The sequence below is a fragment of the Onychomys torridus genome, chromosome 17, assembly GCF_903995425.1.
Source record: "Onychomys torridus chromosome 17, mOncTor1.1, whole genome shotgun sequence".
Taxonomy (NCBI): Eukaryota; Metazoa; Chordata; class Mammalia; order Rodentia; family Cricetidae; genus Onychomys; species Onychomys torridus.
The window spans coordinates 9,724,141-9,745,203 of record NC_050459.1 but is presented as its reverse complement, the minus strand read 5'-3'; the positions used below and the strand labels follow the sequence as shown (position 1 = coordinate 9,745,203).

The 21,063-nt window shown below is 48.6% G+C and overlaps 1 protein-coding gene across 1 annotated transcript in view; it reads left to right on the top strand.

Moving 5' to 3' along the window:
* The first annotated feature begins 3,367 nt into the window (after positions 1-3,367).
* The window catches only part of Tubgcp3 (tubulin gamma complex associated protein 3), a 59,396-nt gene continuing 41,700 nt past the window's right edge, over positions 3,368-21,063 (top strand). Inside the window, exons 1-5 of the mRNA XM_036209465.1 lie at positions 3,368-3,532; positions 11,409-11,516; positions 15,356-15,423; positions 18,798-18,875; positions 19,532-19,743. Coding sequence (XP_036065358.1) covers positions 3,457-3,532; positions 11,409-11,516; positions 15,356-15,423; positions 18,798-18,875; positions 19,532-19,743 — 542 coding nt within the window. The 5' untranslated portion in view covers positions 3,368-3,456. The remainder of the gene's footprint in view (positions 3,533-11,408; positions 11,517-15,355; positions 15,424-18,797; positions 18,876-19,531; positions 19,744-21,063) is intronic.

Genomic DNA, 21,063 nt, shown 5'->3' with positions numbered 1-21,063 from the left:
ACTTATTTAAAATTCTCATCTGATTTCTATAGCTGGCTTCTCAGGTCTTCTTGTGTCTGCACAGCCCATATACACATCTTGACCTAGGAAGAGCCTGTGCAGACTTCATGCCGTGCTGAACAGACCTGGGTGTGGGTTAGAAACACATTCAAACGAGTCTTCTGTCTCTCCTGAGTCTGGTGTCCTGCTGAAGTCTCATGACTTTCTTGTCAGCCAGCATTTTGTGGGATGCTCATCTCAGACATTCATGAGTGTATGTATGTATGTACATGAGACTATTTTAAGGTACTGTCTCTACTGTTCGGGGCTAACAGGGCTGAAACCTGCAGAATGGGCTGTCTCTGTAAAAGCTAGCCTTTCTTGTTCTTTTTAATTCAGGCTTTCAGTGGGATGGATGGGGTTGGACTCCACCAGGAAATGGAATCTGTGCTATATTCAAAGACCTTTGTCATGCTTCAGATCTGAAATGCCCCCCACCCCCAAAGCTCACTTTTTGAAGACTTGGTGTTCAATGCGGCCATGTTTAGAAGTGACTGGATTATAGGGGCTAGAATTTAAACTTCATGAGCATGAAGTTAATACTGATTGCCAGTTTGACAGGACCTACAGTCACCTGGGAGACAAGCTTCTGAGCATGCCTGTGAGAGATTATTTTACTGGGTTAATTGAAGTGGGAAGAAGCATCCCCAAAGTGGGTGGTAGGTACCATTCTCTGTGCTTGGGTCCTAGACTGTAATAGAGAACAAAGCTAACTGAGCATGGACATTCACCACACATTTGCTTCCCATTGATGTAATGTGACCAGCTGCTTCAAGTGCCTGCCACAAGGACCTCCCCATCCTGGTAGACTGTACCACTGAACTGAGTCCAAATAAATAAATAAAACCTTTCTCCTGTAAGTTGCTATAGTCAGGGTATTTCATCATAGCAATGGAGTGATTAAGATACACATCAATGGAGTTAATAGCTTAATCGGCTATTAGTGGGTGGAGCCTAGTAGAGGAAGCAGGTCACTGCTGGTGTGCCCTTTAAGGATATATTTACCTCTCAGGCAGGTCTTCTCTTCTGCTCTGCTTCCTGGACATCATGAAGGCAGCAGCCCTCTTCTGCTATAAGGTACTACTTTCTAAGCCTCAAAAACAGCTGGATTAAACAACCTTGGGCTGAAAGCCCTGAAACCACAAGACAAAACAAGCTTTCCTCTTTAATCAACAAACTCTGACAGCATAGTGTTTTCTGGGCAAGTAGTCCTGACTGTGGACTGAAACACCTGCTGTTTCCCAACAAGCCCTTCTTCTCTGGCACCGCTTTGAACCACATGTCCCTTATGCAGTCTGTTGATAGTGGGACAAATCTGACCACTAGGCAACACTGTGGTCCTCACTGACTGGGTCTTGAGGTGGGCTGCTGGTGACATAAATAAAGATGTATTCACTTATTTTATGTATTTTACCTGCATGAATGTAAGTGCACCATGTGCTTGCCTGGTGCCTCAGGTAGTTAGAAGGCATAAAATCTGCTGAAACTAGTTACAGGTGGTTGTGAGCTGCCATGTGGGTGCTGGAAATTGAACCCAGGTCCTCTAGAAGTGCAGCTAGTGGGCTTAACCACTGACCCATCTTGCCAACCCCAATTATTACTATTTTTGAGGCTGTTTCTCTATTTTGGAGCTTAGGAACTCACTATGTAGATCAGCCTTTCCTTGAACTCAGAGACCACCTGCCTATTCCTCCCATGTGGAGAAATTGAAGGCGTGTGCCACCATGCCTGGCCTTGAGTGCTTGTCACTGGCCTCGTAGATTTAGTATCCTGACTTGGACAGCACATGGAGGGTTCAATGATGTCTTCATCCAATTACGTCTCGAAAGCTTCTCTTGTTTCATGCCCTTTGGAACTTCATTACTAGGCACACACACACACATTTATATTTTCCTAGTGGGTTAAACTTGTCATTATGATGTTTATGACTTAGAAAAGCTTTTTAAAATTCTGTGTGTGTGTGTACACGAAGGGGGAGGTCAGAGGACCAACTGAGGGAGTTGCTCCTCCCCTTTTAGCAATGAGTCCTGGGGGGGGAACTCAAGTCATCAGGCTTGGTAAGGCTGCTCACTATCTTCAAGACCATGTTACTATCCAAATGCTTGCCTGAAGCAGCTACTTAACTTTCAAAGGGTTGCTACCAGCTGGCCCTTTACTTCAGTCACACATAATAGCAAACCACTCTGGCGATTTTCCTGGCTCACTGGCCGCCCTCAAATGATTGTCAACACATGGGCGATTAGATGTCTAAGTATTTAGTCCAGAAAGACATCTTAAGACTTCTTGCTGGGATCACTCCTATTACCCAGGCTAGGACCCGGTGAGCAAAACAGAATCTATGGGGACTGAAGACCAAGAACTAGCTACTTGGGTGATGGAAACTGAAGTGGAACTCTGGGAGGTTAGCTACTGCCCTGGGGGTGGGGAAACAGCAGGAATGGGTGATGTTGGTCACCACAGCCGCATTCTAGACCTTCTGTGTGGATGGTACAAAGTAGGTTTGCGCTATGAAGAATGGTGCTGAGGACAGAGGCGATGACAGTCCCACTGAGTCACAGTCAGAGGTAATGTGGGCTGAAGTCGTGAGTCTCCTCTTGCAGTTTTCCAGCGTTGGCTTCCACTGGCTGAACCCCACCAGGTACCATTTGTCCAGGGAATTGTCAGCATACTGTACACCACAGAGCAGGAAGGAAGGGTGGCCAAGTGGTCTTGAGCAAAAGACAGTAAAGCTATGCCCTCCACTAAGCCACCTCTGAACTCCATTGCGACCACAGACCTGACTCAGTAGCCAAGAAGGAGGCTTTCACCTGCCGACCACCGCGCGCTTCCCTGTGTTCCAGAGACACCGCGGAACTTCTTGTGCCTGCGTGCCTTCCTTCCACACCGTAGCACGCCGGGAGATACCGCTCGAGCCCCTCCGTGTCACCAGCCGCTGACAACTAAGGTCCCCGTACCCAGGACTATCTCCCGGTGACATCAAGGGGCTGAAGTCCCAGATCCGTGAGAAGTCACTTCCAAGAGGCCCACGTAGGAGTCCTGCCGCCACCTGCGCCCTGGCCACGGTCGTGCGGTTCATGCGCGCTCGGACTCCGCCTCCAGATGTGACTCCAACCGGGTTGTCCAGAAAGCAGCGTGCAGACTGCAAGCTGCGGCAGTGCACCGCCGCCAGGATCCAACGTTTAACCAGGCGCATCGCTCAGCAACCACCCTCCGCGGGGGCCGCCGCCACTCTCCTTCCCGCGCGGAGAGGCGGACTGGTCCAGGCGCCGAGAAAAGGCGCAAGCGCGCCTCGCGCGGGAAGCGGTGCATGATGGGAGGCGCGCGCTTTTGCCGCTTCCGCGAAGATGGCGGCGCCGTAGTCCGGGCGCGGGATCCTGGGGCGCGGGGGAGGCTGCGGTACGCAGTCCCGGCGCGGTGATGGCGACCCCGGATCAGAAGTCGCCCAACGTTCTGCTGCAGAACCTGTGCTGCCGGATCCTGGGCCGGAGCGAAGGTACGCGTGGCGGGGCTGAGGGCAGTGGAGGCTGGATGCCGTGACCCCGGCCGGCCCGGGTAGCTGTTATCCGTGGCCGCGGGGAAAGGAAGGGGTGCGGCTCTCGGGGTGTCCCTGCCCCGGGGTCCAGGCCCTGAGCTGCGGTGCCCGCCGGGTCCACACTGTCCGGCGGCCCGCAGCTCTGCCTCTGCGCGCTTCCCTCTCTGCAGTCACCTTTGCCTCTGGTGATGATGCTAGCTTATTCCAGGAGAGTGCAAGTCGCGAAGGACGCTTCTAAGAAGCTGGACCTCGAGGCGGTTCTGCCCACTTTGACCGGGACTGTAACCGTGGGAGTCAGTCGCGGGGGAAAGAGGTCCAGGATCTCGTCTCTTGAAGCTCATTTTGTAAATGCGTGGGGAATCGTCATGAGGGAACGTTTTAGTAATTGACCTGACTGGGTTACTTGCTCCTTATGCCTCAGGATGTAAGAGATGATTTGCGCAGGTTTTCAAGGAAGACTTTCAACAAAATTGCATTTTAAGAACTGAGAGGGCCTTTTGATCTTTCATAATTTGTAACAACCTGTGTAACAACATGTCAGGTCAGAGAATGAATTTCTATGTGTCACTGCTAAACTGTTGATTTAACACAGTTTTTGCTTTAGACCTTGCAGTGTTTTTATTCATGTAAAATTCATTCATGAAAAAAAAAATCTTTGAAGCCCCGTCGTCCTGGTTATGCCACAGGAGATGTTCCTACTGTCTAGTGGGGAGGAATGTGACTGGTGTGCTGGTTGAACGAATAGTGTGTGTAAGTGATCATCTCTATGGGGAAAAGGTAGGGTTTGGGGACAGAGGGAGCTTAGGGGGAAATAAGTCTCCAGGAATTGAAGCAGCTATCCCAGCGATCCAGTAAGAGTGAGTGAGGGTCACTCCAGCTTCTGGGGAGAGTGTGAGTTGAGGGGACAGTTTACCTTTCTGATTGAGTGTCCCAGTCATAGGCAAAATCAGATAGCTAAGGTTGCTAGTTATGACTTAATGCACCATAACATTATTTTTCCTTTATTGCATTGGGTCCAAAAATTTTACCTTCCAGGAAGAACCTCATAGTTATAACTGGATTTTGAAATTATCCATTATGAATTTCTAAATTTGATTTTTTTTTTTTTACATGAAGGTCCCTTTTAATTGATAGACGTTTCACAGCTTACAGGTGATTCTAAGCAAAATTCTGTAGCCTCCCATTCCCCCCATTTATAATTATGTCTGAGTTAGGAGTAACTGGTCTCTGAGATACTGGGTAAAATATTCCATAAAGCTCACTAAAGATGATGCTGACTTTGCTGTGGATGGAGTTGAGGGTTGCTGAGTGGTTCTCTGTCCTCACACACTTGGTTGGAGTTTTGTCCTGGTCTGACAGGTGTGGACGAGCGTCTTCTCACGACTTCTTGTTCGGACCTTGGCTACCTTCCTAAAGCTGTGATTGGTTTTGTTTTCTCCCCAGCATTTGCTTATGTTCTTCCCGAGTTGCTTCTTCCACACTTAGGATTTTGAGTGTTCTTTATGTCTCTGGGTACAAGTCCTTTGTTTTGTGTTTTGAACCCCGCCCCTTAGTATTTTAACTTAATAGTTGTTTTCTTTGCAGAGCAGAAATTTTCATATTTTTAAAAGTTTTTTTTTTTGAGATTAAAAAATGTGTGTATGGGTATTTTGCTTGCATGTCTCTGTGTGCACCATGTGTATGTACTGTCCGCAGAGAACAGAGGAGGGGGCCGGATCTCCTGGAACTGCAGATGGTTGTGAGCTGCCATGTGGGTGCTGGGAATTGGATCTTGGTTTTTTGGAAGAGCAATCAATGTTCTTAACTGTTGAGCCCCCAAATCCTGATGAATTCCAATTTATCTAGATCAGAAAGGGGGAGGGGCAGGGAGCTAGCTCAGCAGGTAAAGAGCTTGCTCTACAGTCTCTGGGATCCATGTAAAAGCCTTGCATGGTGGCAATGCATTTGTGCTAACAGCACTACTAGGGCAGCATGGGAGGCAGGGACAGGGGAATCTGGAAACTCAAGAACCAGCTAGTCTGGAGTCTGCTGCTGCTCAGTGATAAAAACAGCAAGAGAGACCGCTTCCTCACAAGGTGAGAGTTGAGGACAGACTCCTGAGAGTAGCCCTTTGATTTCTACATGTGTGCTGCCCCCAACCCCCTAAATAAGAGAAAAAAAATGTTTTAAAATGATGATTTTGGTGTCATGTGAAGAACTGTTATCAAGTCCAAAATCATAAAGGTTTCCTCCATCTTTTTCCCTAGGAGAGGTTATATTATATTGTTATGTGTGTTAGGAGTTAGTTTTTTGTTATATGGTACAAGTTAAGATTCATTTTTGAGTTTACCAAAGGAACCCCTTCCCCCACTGTACTTGTTTTATTCTTGTCTTGAAGACTGAAAGTGTTGAAATGCAGCTTTAAAGAATGTTGATAGCAGCCGGGCGGTGGTGGAGCACGCCTGTAATCCCAGCACTCGGGAGGCAGAGCCAGGCAGATCTCTGAGTTCGAGGCCAGCCTGGTCTACCAAGTGAGTTCCAGGAAAGGTGCAAAGCTACACCGAGAAACCCTGTCTCGAAAAACCAAAAAACCAAACCAAAACAAAAAAGAATGTTGATAGCATGGGCTGCTCCAGACCATTTGTGAAGGGGAGGGCCTCATGTCAGTATGGTTTTCAAAAGCACCTAATGTTTTAGAATGGTTTAGATTTACAAGAAAGTCGTACACACATAGTTCTCATTTGCCCCATACCATCTCTTCTGGTCTTATCATCTTGCTTAGTGAGCTGCACTGTCACAGTTAATAATAATACTACATAGGTTTGCTGATGCAGAAACACAACTCTCACTTCAAAGGGAGTAAGAAGCAATTTCTTTTGGGGGCAAATACAAGTGATTCTGGTCTGGGAACACAGATTTAGGTTACCCCTAATGCCTTGTCCCAGCATGGTCATAGTTTTATAAAGTCATAAGTCAAGGTGCGTTTTGACTACATTGGAGTGAACATCAGGTAGGTGGGTTATAGCAAAATAGGGAGTCTGTTATTGGCCTCAGCTACTATTCTCATCTTAGAGTTGGTGGAGGCTGGGGTGCTCTACATTTCAAGACACTTACCTAATAGTCACAAGGATGGATGTTAGGTCAGACACAGAGGTGAATGGCCTTTAAGAGGGCTAAGGATAGATGGCCAAGACAGCTTAGCTCCAGACCCGCAACATCCTACCCGGGCGTAATCCCAGAAGTTCTAGGTAATCGTCTGTAGAGTCTTTAACACAGGGGTGACTTCTCTGGGCGTTTCAGTTCACGGTATTGAGCAAGCTCTATGCTTTTTTGGCCGCTCAGGTGTGGCTTACTGCTAAGCCTCCTTCTAGCTTGAGGCTTCCCTATTATTCTTCAGGTCTCCTTGGGCTCCTCTGGGCTTCTTGGGACTTTCCTGATTTTTGTTTTGGTGAGCTTGGCAATTTTGAAATATAAAGTTTATTTTGTAGACTTGTTTGACATGTTTCCCATGGTTAGATTGGATTCTATTTGGGGATGAAAACCGTAGAGCAGAAGTGCCATTTTCTTCGAGTGGCGGCCGGCACAGCATGGCTGTCGCTGTTAATGTTGGTCTTGACTGCCTGGTTTGTGCGTCTCCATTCTGGAAGCAGCTGTCCCTCACACTGACCAAGGAGCTCGGCTTTTATCCTTGAGCGGTGTCCCACATGAATATTAATATTAGATCTCCTTTCAAGTTTCTGTAGCATCAGTACCACTAACCCTCTTTGTTTTATTATTTCTTAATGCATGCTTTCAGTTTAGTTGTTCTGGGTATAGATTTTATTGTATAAACGAAGATTAGTGACTTCAAGTCTGTCTTATATGTCATATTTTCATTTACAAATTTATTTTCAGTTTTTAAAATTTTCCTGGGATATGTATTACGAATTGATTGCCTCAAAATACTTGGTGTTCTGGTTAGCTCTGTGTCAACTTGACGTGTGCTGTAGTTGTTTCAGGGGAGGGACCTCTGTGAGGTGGAGCTGTGGGCAAGTCTGTAAAGCGCTTTCTTAGCGAGTGATTGATGGGAGAGGGCCCAGCCCATGGTGGGTGGAGCCATCCCTGGGCTGGTGCTCCTGGGTTCTATAAGAAAGCAGGCTGAGCAAGCCATGAGGAGGAAGCCAGTAAGCAGAGCTCCTCCATGGCCTCTGCATCAACGCCTTTCTCCAGATTCCTGCCCTGACTTCCTTTAATGATGAACAGTGATGTGGAAGTGTAATTTAAATAAACCTTTTCTCCTCACCTTGCTTTTGGTCATGGTGTTTGATCACAGCAATGGAAACCCTAAGATACTTGGTGATTTTTTCAGATTTGATACTGATTTCTCAGTTAATTCTGTTAGTGTTGAAAAAATATATGATGGCTAATTGCAGTTATTTAAAAAAAACTCTGTGTGTGTGGGGGGGGAGGAGGGAGCGCTCACTAGTACACATGTCCATTCATGTATGAGAATGAGAGCACATGCATGTGTAGAGATCAGAGGACAACCTCTGTTCCAGTCTTTGCCTTCCCCTCTTTTTGAAACAGGACCTCTTGTTTGCTCCTGTGTCCACTGACCAGGTTAGTTGGCCCAGAAGCTTCCCCTTTCCCTTTTCCCTTCCTCTTCCTCTCTGTATGCAGCTTTGTTTTGTTCTGTGTGCTGTCCTCAAATGTCTGATGGTATTTAAGCATGAAGATGGCCAGGTGCCATGCTTCTTCGTGGAAGAACTGTTGGGACCTGGCTGCTTGCTTCACCTGCCATTGTCTTTCCTCTTGGCTTCTTTAGTCTCTGAGGTCAGCCCTTGACTTCGATCACTACTCTTTGCTGATTTGCTGTGTGCTGTATATCCTGTGAGGTTTGCCTGGATGGTCGGTGGCTGTCAGGAGGACTGGGGTTTGGGCAGGCTTTGGCTCTCCCTCTACATGTGCAGCTCCTTCCCTTGCTGAGCCTCCCTGGACTCCTCTAGAGTGAGGAAATACTGGACCAAAGCAAGACTGAAAACCAACAGAGTAAACTCCCCAAGTTCTGCCTCTCCATGTCTGATGTCAGTGGGCTCTTCAGATCTCCACCTCCTTTCTGCTTTGTTGATTGCAACACACTTCTGTCTCTTAGGCTGCTTCCACTCTGTTAGCAGCTCTCCTTGGTTGGTATTCCACGGCTCTGGTGTTGCCAATGTTTTGAGGTCTCCAAGGCAATCCAAGCTTCGTCTTCACAGTTTCACCTAATGGTCTTTCTAGGCCTGCATTTAGGGACACCCCTGACACATGCCTGGCCGCAGAAGCTCTCCCGAGCTGCGGAGGGAAATTCCATAGCCCTTTCTTCTGTCTTTGACTCTGAAGCCAGAACCACATGGCTGAAGCTGTTGCTTTGGAAGTTCTTCTGCTTTCTAGGACTGGAACTTGACACCCCACCCCCCCCCCCCACCCCCATTCAAATACATTTTCACCAGCTTTCTGTTTTCTGTGGTTTTCTTCACTATTAGAGATCCTCTGTAATTCCTTTCCACAAGTTGGAGCGTAACTGGTGGGTTGCCCCAAGATTAGCACTCCTTTTATGTCATTTAGCATCAAGCTTTTTGTCTCCTTGAATATCGGACTTAGCCGTTACACTTCCTGGTGCTCCTTTTCTCCTCAAACCGTGCGTTTTATATTTTCCCTTGCCCAATGGCTCCTTTTCTTTGTAAATCTGTGTAAGAGTGGCCACTAATAACCACATGACGCAGTCAATACTGGATTGTCTTGAAATCTCCTCTGTCAATGCCATCAATCTAAAACTCTTCTATTTACCCTTAGGCAGATTTTTAGGATGAGGGCCAAAAGCATTCTTTGCTAAAATATTACAAGGATGATCTCTAGGCCACTTACTGAGATTCTTCTCTGAAACCTCTTGAGCTGAGCTGCCATGACCTTTGTTTCTCTCAGCACCACTGTCTTCTGTGCTCCTACTAGTGTGGCCCATTAAGCCCCACTTAAAGCATTTAACCGCTTTCCTAGCCAAAGTCGCATTCTGCCAACATTATGGTTAGGCCTGTCACAGCAGTACCCAACTTCTGGTACCATATTCTGTCGTAGTCAGTGTTCTATTGGTATGAAGTGACACCATGACATGTCAACTCTTATAAGGGAAGGCATTTAATTAGGGCCTGTTTACAGTTTCAGAGGTTTAGTCCATTATCAGCATGGCTGTGTGCAGGCAGACATGGTGTGGGAGAAGGAGCTGAGAGTTCTACATCTGGATCCACTGGCAGCAGGATGAGTCCGAGCCACAGGGCCTGGCTTGAACATCTGAAACCTCAAAGCCCACCCCCAGTGACACACTTCCTTCACCGAGGCCACACCTCCTAATCCCTCTCAATTAGCACCACTCTCTAATGACCAAGCTTTCAAATCTATGAGCTTATGGGGGTCATTTCTATTCAGACCAGCGCAGAGGATAACATGGGACTTTGAGGACAAAGAGTAGAAGGGTGTGGCTTAAAGAGATACGTTTATGTATCATGTTGGCAAGAGGTGAAATTGTGATGATTAGTTTTAATTATCACCTTGACTCTAGAATCACCTGGAAAGGTAGTCTCCATGAGAGATTGTCCAGGTGGGCCTGTTGGAATGTCAATAGAGAATTAACCTTGATTTGTGGGAAGTCCTGCCTGCTGTGGGCGCCACCATTCCCTGGGTCCTGCCTGCTGTGGGCGCCACCATTCCCTGGGTCTGCCTGTTGTGGGTACCACTGTTCCCTGGGTCCTGCCTGCGGTGGGCACCTCCATTCCCTGGGTCTGCCTGCTGTGGGCACCTCCATTCCCTGGGTTCTGCCTGCTGTGGGCACCTCCATTCCCTGGGTCCTGCCTGCTGTGGGCACCTCCATTCCCTGGGTCCTGCCTGCTGTGGGCACCTCCATTCCCTGGGTCTGCCTGCTGTGGGCACCACCATTCCCTGGGTCTGCCTGCTGTGGGCACCTCTATTCCCTGGGTCTGCCTGCTGTGGGCACCACCATTCCCTGGGTCTGCCTGCTGTGGGCACCTCTATTCCCTGGGTCTGCCTGCTGTGGGCACCACCATTCCCTGGGTCTGCCTGCTGTGGGCGTCACCGTTCCCTGGGCAGATGATCTCGGTTTGTCTGAGAGTGGAGGGAGGGAGCTGGGCTCCTGCAAACAGTTTTCAGTTCATCCCTTTCTTGACTGAATGGCACGTGACCAGCTGGTCCACGTTGCAGCCCTTGGACTTCCTGCCGTGATGGAGTGTAACTCAGACTTGTGAGCCAGTGAGCCTATTCCCGCTGGAGTTGCTTCTGTTGGCGTATGTGTCACAGCGACAGAAAAGAAAGAGTTCCCACCCCTTCCCTCCCGTCCTTGCAGACATCGGGTCTCCAGTTTGATCATCCTGGAGTGAGCGTCGCATGCCCGTCGCTCTCCAGGGTTTCCCTCTGACTTCTCGTCTGTCTTGGTGAATTTATGTCCTCCTCATTGAAATGCTTCATTCTGAGTTTTGTGTTTCTTTACGGAAGCAGAGGCAAACCTGTGTTGTAACATAGACTGGAGAAGTGTGCACAAACTCTGCCCTTTCTTCTTGGGAGCTGCGCAGAGGTTTTTGACCACGCTTACTTTCTAAGCCCTCGTCTGGGCTGTGCCTTTAATAGCTCCTTTTAAAATGGCTCTGTCCAGTTTGGTTTTCCTTCAGGATTCTTCTGTATCTTTGCTGTCTTTTCCCATCTTTTACGGAACACTTTCATTCCGTCATTGATTTCATTGGCTTTTCTGTCCTTTCAGTTAAGACTGGGAAAGTGGCTTGTTCTCTTGACTTGTGCTCTGCTGGGCTGTAACTTGCACCCTTTGCTCACCTTGCAGCTGATGTCGCCCAGCAGTTCCAGTTTGCCGTCAGGGTCATTGGCAGCAACTTTGCTCCAACTGTTGAAAGAGATGAATTCCTAGTGGCTGAAAAGATCAAGAAAGAACGTACGTATTTTTCTTACTATTACCTGTTGGATTATGAAACTTGTGCAAACTTCGAGAATTTATGTGACTTGGGTATGTGCATGCTCATGTGTGTGTCTACATGTATTTATGCATGTACACAAATGTGTATTTGTATGTGTATTCACATTTGTGTGCACATGGATATACACATATGTGTGTTTGTGTCCGTTTATGGATGTATTCACATGTGTATGTATGTGCATATGAGTGTATGCTTTTCTCAAGCATGTTTTAATCATAGTTACTATTAAAATAAGGACAGGTCAATTTTGTCTTGGCATTAAAATTATTGAAATATAGTGGAAGTCTATTTTAAATGTGTCATGACACTGTAATTTAGTTTTAGAATACAAAAGGGAAAAGGCCTCGCAGTCCCTTCTTGCCTCTCTGATTTCCGGTGTCCAACATAACAGTTGACCGTTCTCTGTGAGGCGTCACTGCTTCCCTCTGTGGTGACAGCAGAGTGGCAGTCGGTCAGAACTGTGTGAGCATCTCACTCCTCCTCTGCGGTGGCACCTTGGCGACGAAGGCTCTCCACTCGTGACACTTGCTTTGGTGATAGTGGTTGGGTTGGGTGTTTGTGGAATCTAGGCTCTGGGTGGCAAGAAGTCTTCTTCAGCAATCTGTGGGAGAGCTGTTCTGGTCCTGGGTGGGAGAGAGTGATTTGGTGGTGTGCTAGCATGCCACAGTGGGGGCCTTTCAGGGGGACTGAAAAACCTGCCTCAGATAGTAGCAGCTTCTTCCTACTGGGTCTACTGATAAACTGCCCAAATGAAGTGGGCTTTAATTGTATTTCTAAATCAAACTGCATGGGCCAGTGATCTGTGTGGATGTGATCTTTTGGAGCTGTAACACAGAACTGAGGAGTGTTGGCTGGTGACTGATCTGAGGCTGTGGCCCCAGAATGATTGGATCTAGTTCCTTTGCCTATTGAGGACTCAAGCAGTGTGGCTCTCTAAGGACCCAGCAGTTAGAATGGCAGCCTTGATGTGACACAGTGGTCACACCTACAGCGTGCACCTGCAGTGATCACACCTACAGCGTGCACTTGCAGTGGTCACACCTTCAGCGTGCACCTGCAGTGGTCACTCCTTCAGCGTGCACCTGCAGTGGTCAGATCTACAGCGTGCACCTGCAGTGGTCACACCTTCAGCGTGCACCTGCAGAGGTCACACCTTCCGCGTGCACCTGCAGTGGTCACACCTTCCGCGTGCACCTGCAGTGGTCACACCTTCCGCGTGCACCTGCAGTGGTCACACCTTCCGCGTGCACCTGCAGTGGTCACACCTTCCGCGTGCACCTGCAGAGGTCACACCTTCAGCGTGCACCTGCAGTGGTCACACCTTCAGCGTGCACCTGCAGTGGTCACACCTTCAGCGTGCACCTGCAGTGGTCACACCTTCAGCGTGCACCTGCAGTGGTCACTCCTTCAGCGTGCACCTGCAGTGGTCACACCTTCAGCGTGCACCTGCAGTGGTCACACCTTCAGCGTGCACCTGCAGTGGTCACACCTTCAGCGTGCACCTGCAGTGATCACACCTACAGCGTGCACCTGCAGAGGTCACACCTTCAGCGTGCACCTGCAGTGGTCACACCTTCAGCGTGCACCTGCAGTGGTCACACCTTCAGCGTGCACCTGCAGTGGTCACACCTTCAGCGTGCACCTGCAGTGGTCACACCTTCAGCGTGCACCTGCAGTGGTCACACCTTCCGCGTGCACCTGCAGTGGTCACACCTTCAGCGTGCACCTGCAGTGATCACACCTACAGCGTGCACCTGCAGAGGTCACACCTTCCGCGTGCACCTGCAGTGGTCACACCTTCCACGTGCACCTGCAGTGGTCACACCTTCCGCGTGCACCTGCAGTGGTCCTCTTTGTCAGCTGTTTTACTTTCTTGGTTTTAAGTTACCCATGGTCAACTATGGTGGGAAAATACATCCCAGAAACAAGTGGTGCATAAGATCTAAATGACCTACCGCCTTAGGGAATGTGTTGGAGTCTTGTGCCACTCCACCTCTTCCTGCCTGGCCTAGAAATCATCTGTTTAGCCTGTCCATGCTTTGTGTGCTGCCCACCTTGTCCCGCTAGTCATGCAGCTGCCTTCTCAGTCACTAGAGTGAGGGTTGTGTTATTAGTGCCTGGTGTTGCTCAGAGTCCAGGCTGGCTTCAAACTTGCACCATGCTGAGTTACCTTATTTTTCTTAGTGGCCCCCAAGCATAAGGATGCTGAACACTGTAAATCAGATATGCTGAAGAAAGTCAGACAATTCCTGAGTGGTTTTGGTGGAGGTTCAGACGTCCCCTAGAGCTCTAGGACCCGACCAACCTCCCTGGTAAATAAGTAGAAGAATAACGGGGGTTCTGGCCTGCACTAAATATTGAGACTTCCTTCCCTTATGCGTGTCTGGTTCCCATGTCAGTGTGAGCCCTTTCCACAAGCTCACCCCAAACCCTGCCTGGTAGGCGTCCTCAGTGAATTCGATCTCATGGGCTCCTGGTGAGCTCATCACTGGTGCGTGTCATAGCTATGTTACTCCTGTAGACTGTCAGGAAGTCACATCGTGGGTTTTTCTTAAGGAAACTGGTCCTTAAGAGTGATGAACGCGCATGTTGCCGGTTTAGGGATGTGCATGTGGTGTGCAGCAAGCAAGTGTTCTTTTGCTTTTCTTGTCTTGAGTGACACTTGCCCTCACTTCCTGTGGTCCTCTTGTCTGTTGGTGTACTGGCCTGTCACGTATGAGTTCCCAGGCATTTGAAATTTGATTGTGGTTGTTGGCATTCTAGACTATTTGAGTTATAGTCGGTCTATCCTCCAGAACACGACAGGAAATTAATTTTCCATTTGCCATGGCTGACTTCAATGTAAAATACCAGTGAGTTTTATATTGAAACCCATCACAGTGCAGGCACGCAGGGGAGGGTTCAGTTAGCCCCCTCATCTCTCACATCGGCAAAGTGGAGTGCATTGTAACTCAGGACTCTACCTCTGCTCAGCAATTTTGAAGGGGAAACTATGTTTACTTGTAAGTAGTTGCTCACTGTATGACTGTGCTATAATATTTTCAACCTCACTGAGAACATCAATTGCTTAAGGTCCTGGCTGTATTTATTTGGAGTCCATTTCTTTTGTTGTTTTTTGTTGGTTTGTTTTTCAAGACAGGGTTTCTCTGTGTAACAGCTCTGGCTGTCCTGGAGCTTGCTTCGCAGACCAGGCTGGCCTCAAACTCAGAGAGATCCACCTGTCTCTGCCTCCGAATGCTGGGATTAAAGGTATGCGCCACCACCTGGCCATTTCTGTTGTTTTAAAGGTAGTGACTGTGTTACATCTTGCTAGTTTTGTTGACTTTATTTGTGTTCCAACTCTCCATGGTTCGCTGTGTCTTCTGTAGGAAGCTGAACAGCAGCTGTGGCTAGGATCACATTGTCTCTGTGAATTCATGAAACCCTAGATAATCCCCGCGTCCTTCCCTCCCTCCCTCCCTCCCTCCCTCCCTCCCTCCCTCCCTCCCTCCTTCCCTCCTGGTAGCTGTTATTAAGTAGTAGAGTTGATGATAGTTTGCTTCACTGTGGATCAGTATTTGTAGACAGACCTCTCTTTATGCCAGCCTGATAGTCTCCATGTTTTACATGCACAGAGGGGCTAGATGAGCTGACCAAACTGATATTGCTAAAAGTCTCCTGGTCCTGTTCTTTGGATTCCTGGGCTCAGGGTTCTTTTCAGCACTTCCCAGTCTTGTTAGCACAGAAGAAATGATTTCCTAACATTGACTCTCAGTGTGTGCAACTAATAGGCTCGATTCTTTTTCTAAATTTTCAGTTATTCGACAAAGGAGAGAAGCAGATGCGGCGTTGTTCTCAGAGCTGCACAGAAAGCTTCATTCGCAGGTACAGTGGATGGAGACTGGCTTGGGAATGCTTGGGTGTCCTTGGGTGCTGACTTCCCAAACTCCCCTGTAATCACTAATGGCTTTAGTTGTAGACAGTGCTTCCTCATAAGAGGGCCAGTGTCAGAACTAAGTGTTGTTGAACTTCCTGTTAAACCTGTGATGTGTCCTGTGGGTGGGAATTGGCACTGCAGTTGGCACTGCCAGGAGCGGGCATGCTGGTGGCTGTGCAGGCCTGTCCCCACCACAGCAGAACCCGTGGCTGATGAGTTATCTGTGGGCAGCTCGTTTTACTGCTGTAGTGAATAACGAAGGGGAAAAAAGTTTTGAACTCTGCAGTTAGATACCGACACTTGAAAATTGTCCGAATCTAACATTTTGATAAAGATTTGTCAGCCTCTGTCAAAAATCTCCTTGGACCACAAGGTGAGATTTTGTGATTTCTGAGCACCGAGTTCACCCAGCTGTCTCCTTCCTTCTGAGAGAGGACAAGGGACCCAGAGTTGAACGTTTGCTCCACAGGGTGTCAGCCTGAGACAGTGCAGAGGGCCCAGGACTGCAGAGTCTGAGCTTGTTCACGTCCCCAGTCCTCCCCTCTTTGTGCCCTGAAATGTTTGCCGAGAGCCCCGGCTCCTCGGTGCATTTGACCGCCTGCTTTGCTGCCTGTGGGATCCCTCTCCGTCTGGGAGCCTGCTAACCAAGTCAGGATGAAAGCTTGTGTGCAGGCTGTCCCCCTGGAATGCTGTCCTCATCCTTCCTCCCCGCCAGTGGCTTCTGCATTTGAGGTGTGACAACGGGCTTTCATGCGCCGGGGTTAGGGAGCTTCTTGGCCTTGCTGGGTTAGCAATAGTTTTCTGCTGCAAACCCTGTGTGTGTGTCTGATGCTGTGGCCCCTGGGTGGAGGTGCACTTGGAAAACTGAAATTTAAGAAGGCTGTTTTCTAAGAGTTTATTTGAAACCCTGTTTATTCCTATGCTTGCTTGCTTGCCTATCTGTCTATCATCTATCTACCTATCATCTGTCTGTCTATCATCTGTTTATCTATCTACCTATCTACCATCTGTTTATCAATCAATCAATCTACCTACCTACCTACCTACCTGTTCATCCATCCATCTTTCTATCTACCTACCTACCTATCATCCATCCATCCATCCATCCATCCATCCATCCGTCCGTCCATCCATCCATCTGTTTTATAAGATGGTCTTTAACCAGGCTGTGCTGAAACTCACTATGTGGCCCATGTTGGTCGTGGGCTCACAGCAATCCTCCTGCTTCAGTCTTCCTTGTTCTGGGATTACAGGTCTAAGCCACCTCACCTAGTTCCTAAACATTGTTTTAAATGGTGGCTTGCTCCACCATTTATAACAATGCACAGATAGCCTACAAAACCAACCTAGGTGGATTTTTCATTCTGGAGATGAACCATGTTTTAAAACCTATGAGACAGTGGCTTAATACTAAAGCAGGAAATATGTCCAGATAGTAGCTATTCCATCTTTTTGATTTAAAAAAAAAAGTCAGCCCTTCAAAGTACAGAGGTCATTGATACTATTTTGTCTTGTTTTCTGATCAGTGAGGGTGTCTTATTTGCTGTGTATGCCACGGGGTGCCCTGGGAGGAAGGGTCCAGGGTGCGCAGTGTTTTCAGGGAGCATCCAGGTGTGGTGTAAGGCATTGGGGTTCCGAGCTGAGTTCCAGTGTGGCCCAGAGCAAGGGCAGCGGCTTGTCTGGGGACTGCAGCACAGTGTGCAGCCGGGATAAGCCTGGGCAGCTCCTGTGTGCGTGAAGTGTCAGGTGCCACCTGCGGCTGCCCTTTAAGCATACACCCCTCAGACACCTTTGTTTTCATAGTCCTCTACTTTGGGATGTTGTTTGTCCACACTTAACATCCAGCTGGCACCCGGTGCATGAAGCTGTGTGTCTGTGTGAATGAAGGCCCTGACCTGGTGGGCATCTGGGGTGGCTGGTTCCAAGGGTCAGCTATGGTGAGCTCAGCCCTCAGCACTGCTGGCATGGTTGCATTTATTCTTTGTTCCCCCAGGTTGATTGCTTGCTACCATCTGGGCTTCAGCTGGAACTGGCTGTAGTGCTGGTGAGGTAGCTGGGTGGGGAGGATGGGGACTGAGGGTGAGCAGTGACTCCTGAGCTAAATGGAGCCTTCCTCTTATTTCTTATCTGTGCCTCTGTGTGTCCATACATGTCTGTAGCCAGCCTACCTCTCCCTTAGTCTTGTCCATCATGATTCCCCGCTGCAGCCCTTGTGTCTGCCTCTACTGACTGTTGAAGCCGGCCGGCCAGGTTCCAGTCTGGTCCTCATGCAGCATTGTGAATCTGTTTGCTCTCGGGTCCTTGTGGGTGGAGAGTCTTAGGGCGTCATAGTGAAGACGGGAAGTGGTGTACAGAGTGCATGACCCTCGGGTATTTCTGACGGCAGCTGCTGCTATTGGCTGGCAGAAATGGAACCAGGGAGAGTCTGTGTGGGGCAGACAGACAGAGCTTGACTGCCTGCCCAGGGCCTGGGTAGGTCCTTTCCTCTGTGTCCTCCAGCTGCTCCCCTGCTGGATGGAGTCCAGCAGAGGCTCCCAGCCCTTCCACAGGCAGGTCCTTCCTTGTGTTTGCAGGGTCCTGGGTCCCCAGTACTAGTCCATGGGTCTGGTTAGGCCTTCTGCTCCTCATGGCTGCATTTCTGAGATTCCTCTCCATGCCTAGTTTGCCCCCATGTCTGTTTCTGCTAGAAACGTCAGATGTTCACCGGGTTAGGGCTCTTTCCATCCTTGTCTTCTCTTTTCCATAAATCTCTCCTCTGCTCTAAATGAGACATTAATTAAGAAAAACAGTTTGCTTTTGTCGCCCTGACCAGTCACAGTATGTACGCTTGGCGGCCTGAAACTGTGGATGAGATTGTCCTCGAACCCACAGAGATCCACTTGTCTCTGCGTCCTGAGTGCTGGGATTATAGGTGTCACCACACCCAGCTTAATCTACACGTGTTGATAATATTTCTTTATCACCACGGTGTTTGCTAAGTTTTACTAATCCAGGGGGTTGGGGATTAGCTCAGTGGTAGAGCTCTTGCCTAGCGAGCACAAGGCTCTGGGTTCGGTCCTCAGCTCTGGAAAAAAAAAAGTTTTACTAATCCAAAGCAGGGTAACTTTGGGATTTGTTTCCAGGGAGTTAAGGACCTGGGGGTGTTGGTTACAGAGTGTTGCTCCCAGCCTTCTGAGAGGTTATGCCATTTATGATGCATGAAGTGAGCTCAGATTAAATGTCCACAGGTGAATTTTAAAATGCTTGTCTATGTTGGAAATAAGTATAAATAATAAAACAGGAAAGGTAATAGCTCTTGTAATATTATTTTTAATCTAAACAGGGAGTTTTGAAAAACAAATGGTCAATCCTCTACCTCTTGCTGAACCTTAGTGAGGATCCTCGCAAGCAAGCCGGCAAGGTGGGTGAGTGGGCCTCAGCAGTGTCTGGTGGGACAGTTATACCATGTTTTCATAGGGAGGAAAATAATAGGAGAAAAGCAAAAGCCTGCTAATCCTGGAAGTCAAGTCGTTTCTTCATTTCCAAGGGCAGTTTCTAGACGATGTGTTTGAAAGTTGTGTTATTCTGATGTAACAATCTGTTGAGCAGCCCAGGTTGTTAAAGAGTCGACACCGTGAAATCAGGGCCATCTGAGCTGGGAAGCCATGGGCGGTTCTCCTGCTTCCAGGAGTTGGGAGCTCTTGTCACTGTGTCATACCAGTGGCTTCTCGCTGTAAATCCCTGTGCTCTTCCCGCTACAGGGTCTAGTACAGTAGAAAGTTCTGCAGGGGTTTGGCTGGCAAGAAGCTGAGGAGTGTGGGTGCAGCATGTGTTCCAACCTCCCCGTTATGTAGCAGTGGTAGACTTGTAAACTCGTTTGTGTTTTCTGTTGGAATTCAGAGAACACCTAATCCTGTCAATTATAACCGTTCAAAAGCATCTCCATTGACTTGCTTGAATAAGTGTGAAATTCAAATCCAATTCCAGAAATAGCGTGGTGATAGGAATAGAAAGGTCCTGTGGGCAAGCTGTTCTGCAGTTTCTCACCTGTGTGTTCCATAATGCACTTCATTTCAGGTAACTGGCTATTCTTCGTTATTTGCACAAGCGTTACCAAGGGATGCTCACTCAACACCTTACTACTATGCCAGGCCTCAGACCCTCCCCTTGAACTACCAGGACCGCAGCACACAGGCACAGAGCTCCAGCAGCTTGGGCAGCAGTGGCATCAGCAGCATCGGCATATGTGGTCTCAGTGGCCCCACCCCTGTGCAGCCTTTCCTCCCTGGGTAACTTGAGCTCATATGCATCTATGCACACACTCATGCATGCACACGTATGACGTGATAGAACCAGTAGCATCCGGGGGTTTATGTTCGTCTTGCCCATGTTTCTGGGGCATTGTGTGTGTGTCTCAGTGTTGCAGATCTGTCCCCAGGCTTTTAGCTAGGCCCTTTTAAGAAGTGCAGGGTGGATTGTCCTTAGGCCCGTGATTTTCAGACTCATGGTTAATGCTGTGAACAAAGAGGGTGGAAGCCAGGAATGTGTAGCTAGGTCAAGGCAGTGTCTGGAGTCTTAACTTTCTATCCAGTCTGGTTATGTGGCTGAGATAGCAGGTGGCCATGTGGTTAATGGACCTTCAGATTCTTTTCTGTTAAGTACACGTTTTTTTGTGTGTAGGTAATCGCATGGCTTAGCTTCTGGCCATTGTCATTCCTGGTGACCACAGTATAACAAGATTGAGCTGGATAAGTTTCCAGAGAAGCAGTGATCAGAGGATCGGTATCAAAAGCCGGTGTTTTCCATGTGAGCCTGGTGGAATCCCAAGTCACTCTGAGTTATAAAATTGCACAGAAGGTATTGGCTGTGGACCACAGATAGGTTGTTCCGTGATGGGCCTATAACATTCACCAACAGCACTTACAGCTGCCCCAAAGCCCGTGTTTGGCTGAAAGGTTCTCATCTGTGGCCTTGGAATATTTAGAGTGCTTATTGTTGTCATGAAAAAGTGGCATAGACAATTTTGAGCTGAATTAGGCTTTTATTTTACATTTACAGTTCTTTTCAGATGTGTAGTATTGCTGAGCTTGTGCCCACTGAGGGTAGTGCAGGACAAGAATGGCAGTGCTCCTCATGCTGAGGGTAGTGCAGGATGGAGTGGTGGTGCTCCTCATGCTGAGGGTACTGCAGGATGGAGTGGTGGTGCTCCTCATGCTGAGGGTAGTGCAGGATGAGAATGGCAGTGCTCCTCATGCTGAGGGTACTGCAGGATGGAGTGGTGGTGCTCCTCATGCTGAGGGTAGTGCAGGATGAGAATGGCAGTGCTCCTCATGCTGAGGGTAGTGCAGGATGGAGTGGTGGTGCTCCTCATGCTGAGGGTAGTGCAGGATGGAGTGGTGGTGCTCCTCATGCTGAGGGTAGTGCAGGATGGAGTGGTGGTGCTCCTCATGCTGAGGGTAGTGCAGGATGGGAGTGGCGTCCCCAGAGCACCCCTAGGGCAACAGGTGCAATTGAGAGCCTGTGGCTGTGTTAGGGTTCCAAGAAGCAGTGGTTTTGTTACAGTTGTCACTGGAAATCAGCATCAGGTAGAATTTCACAGAGTGACTGTG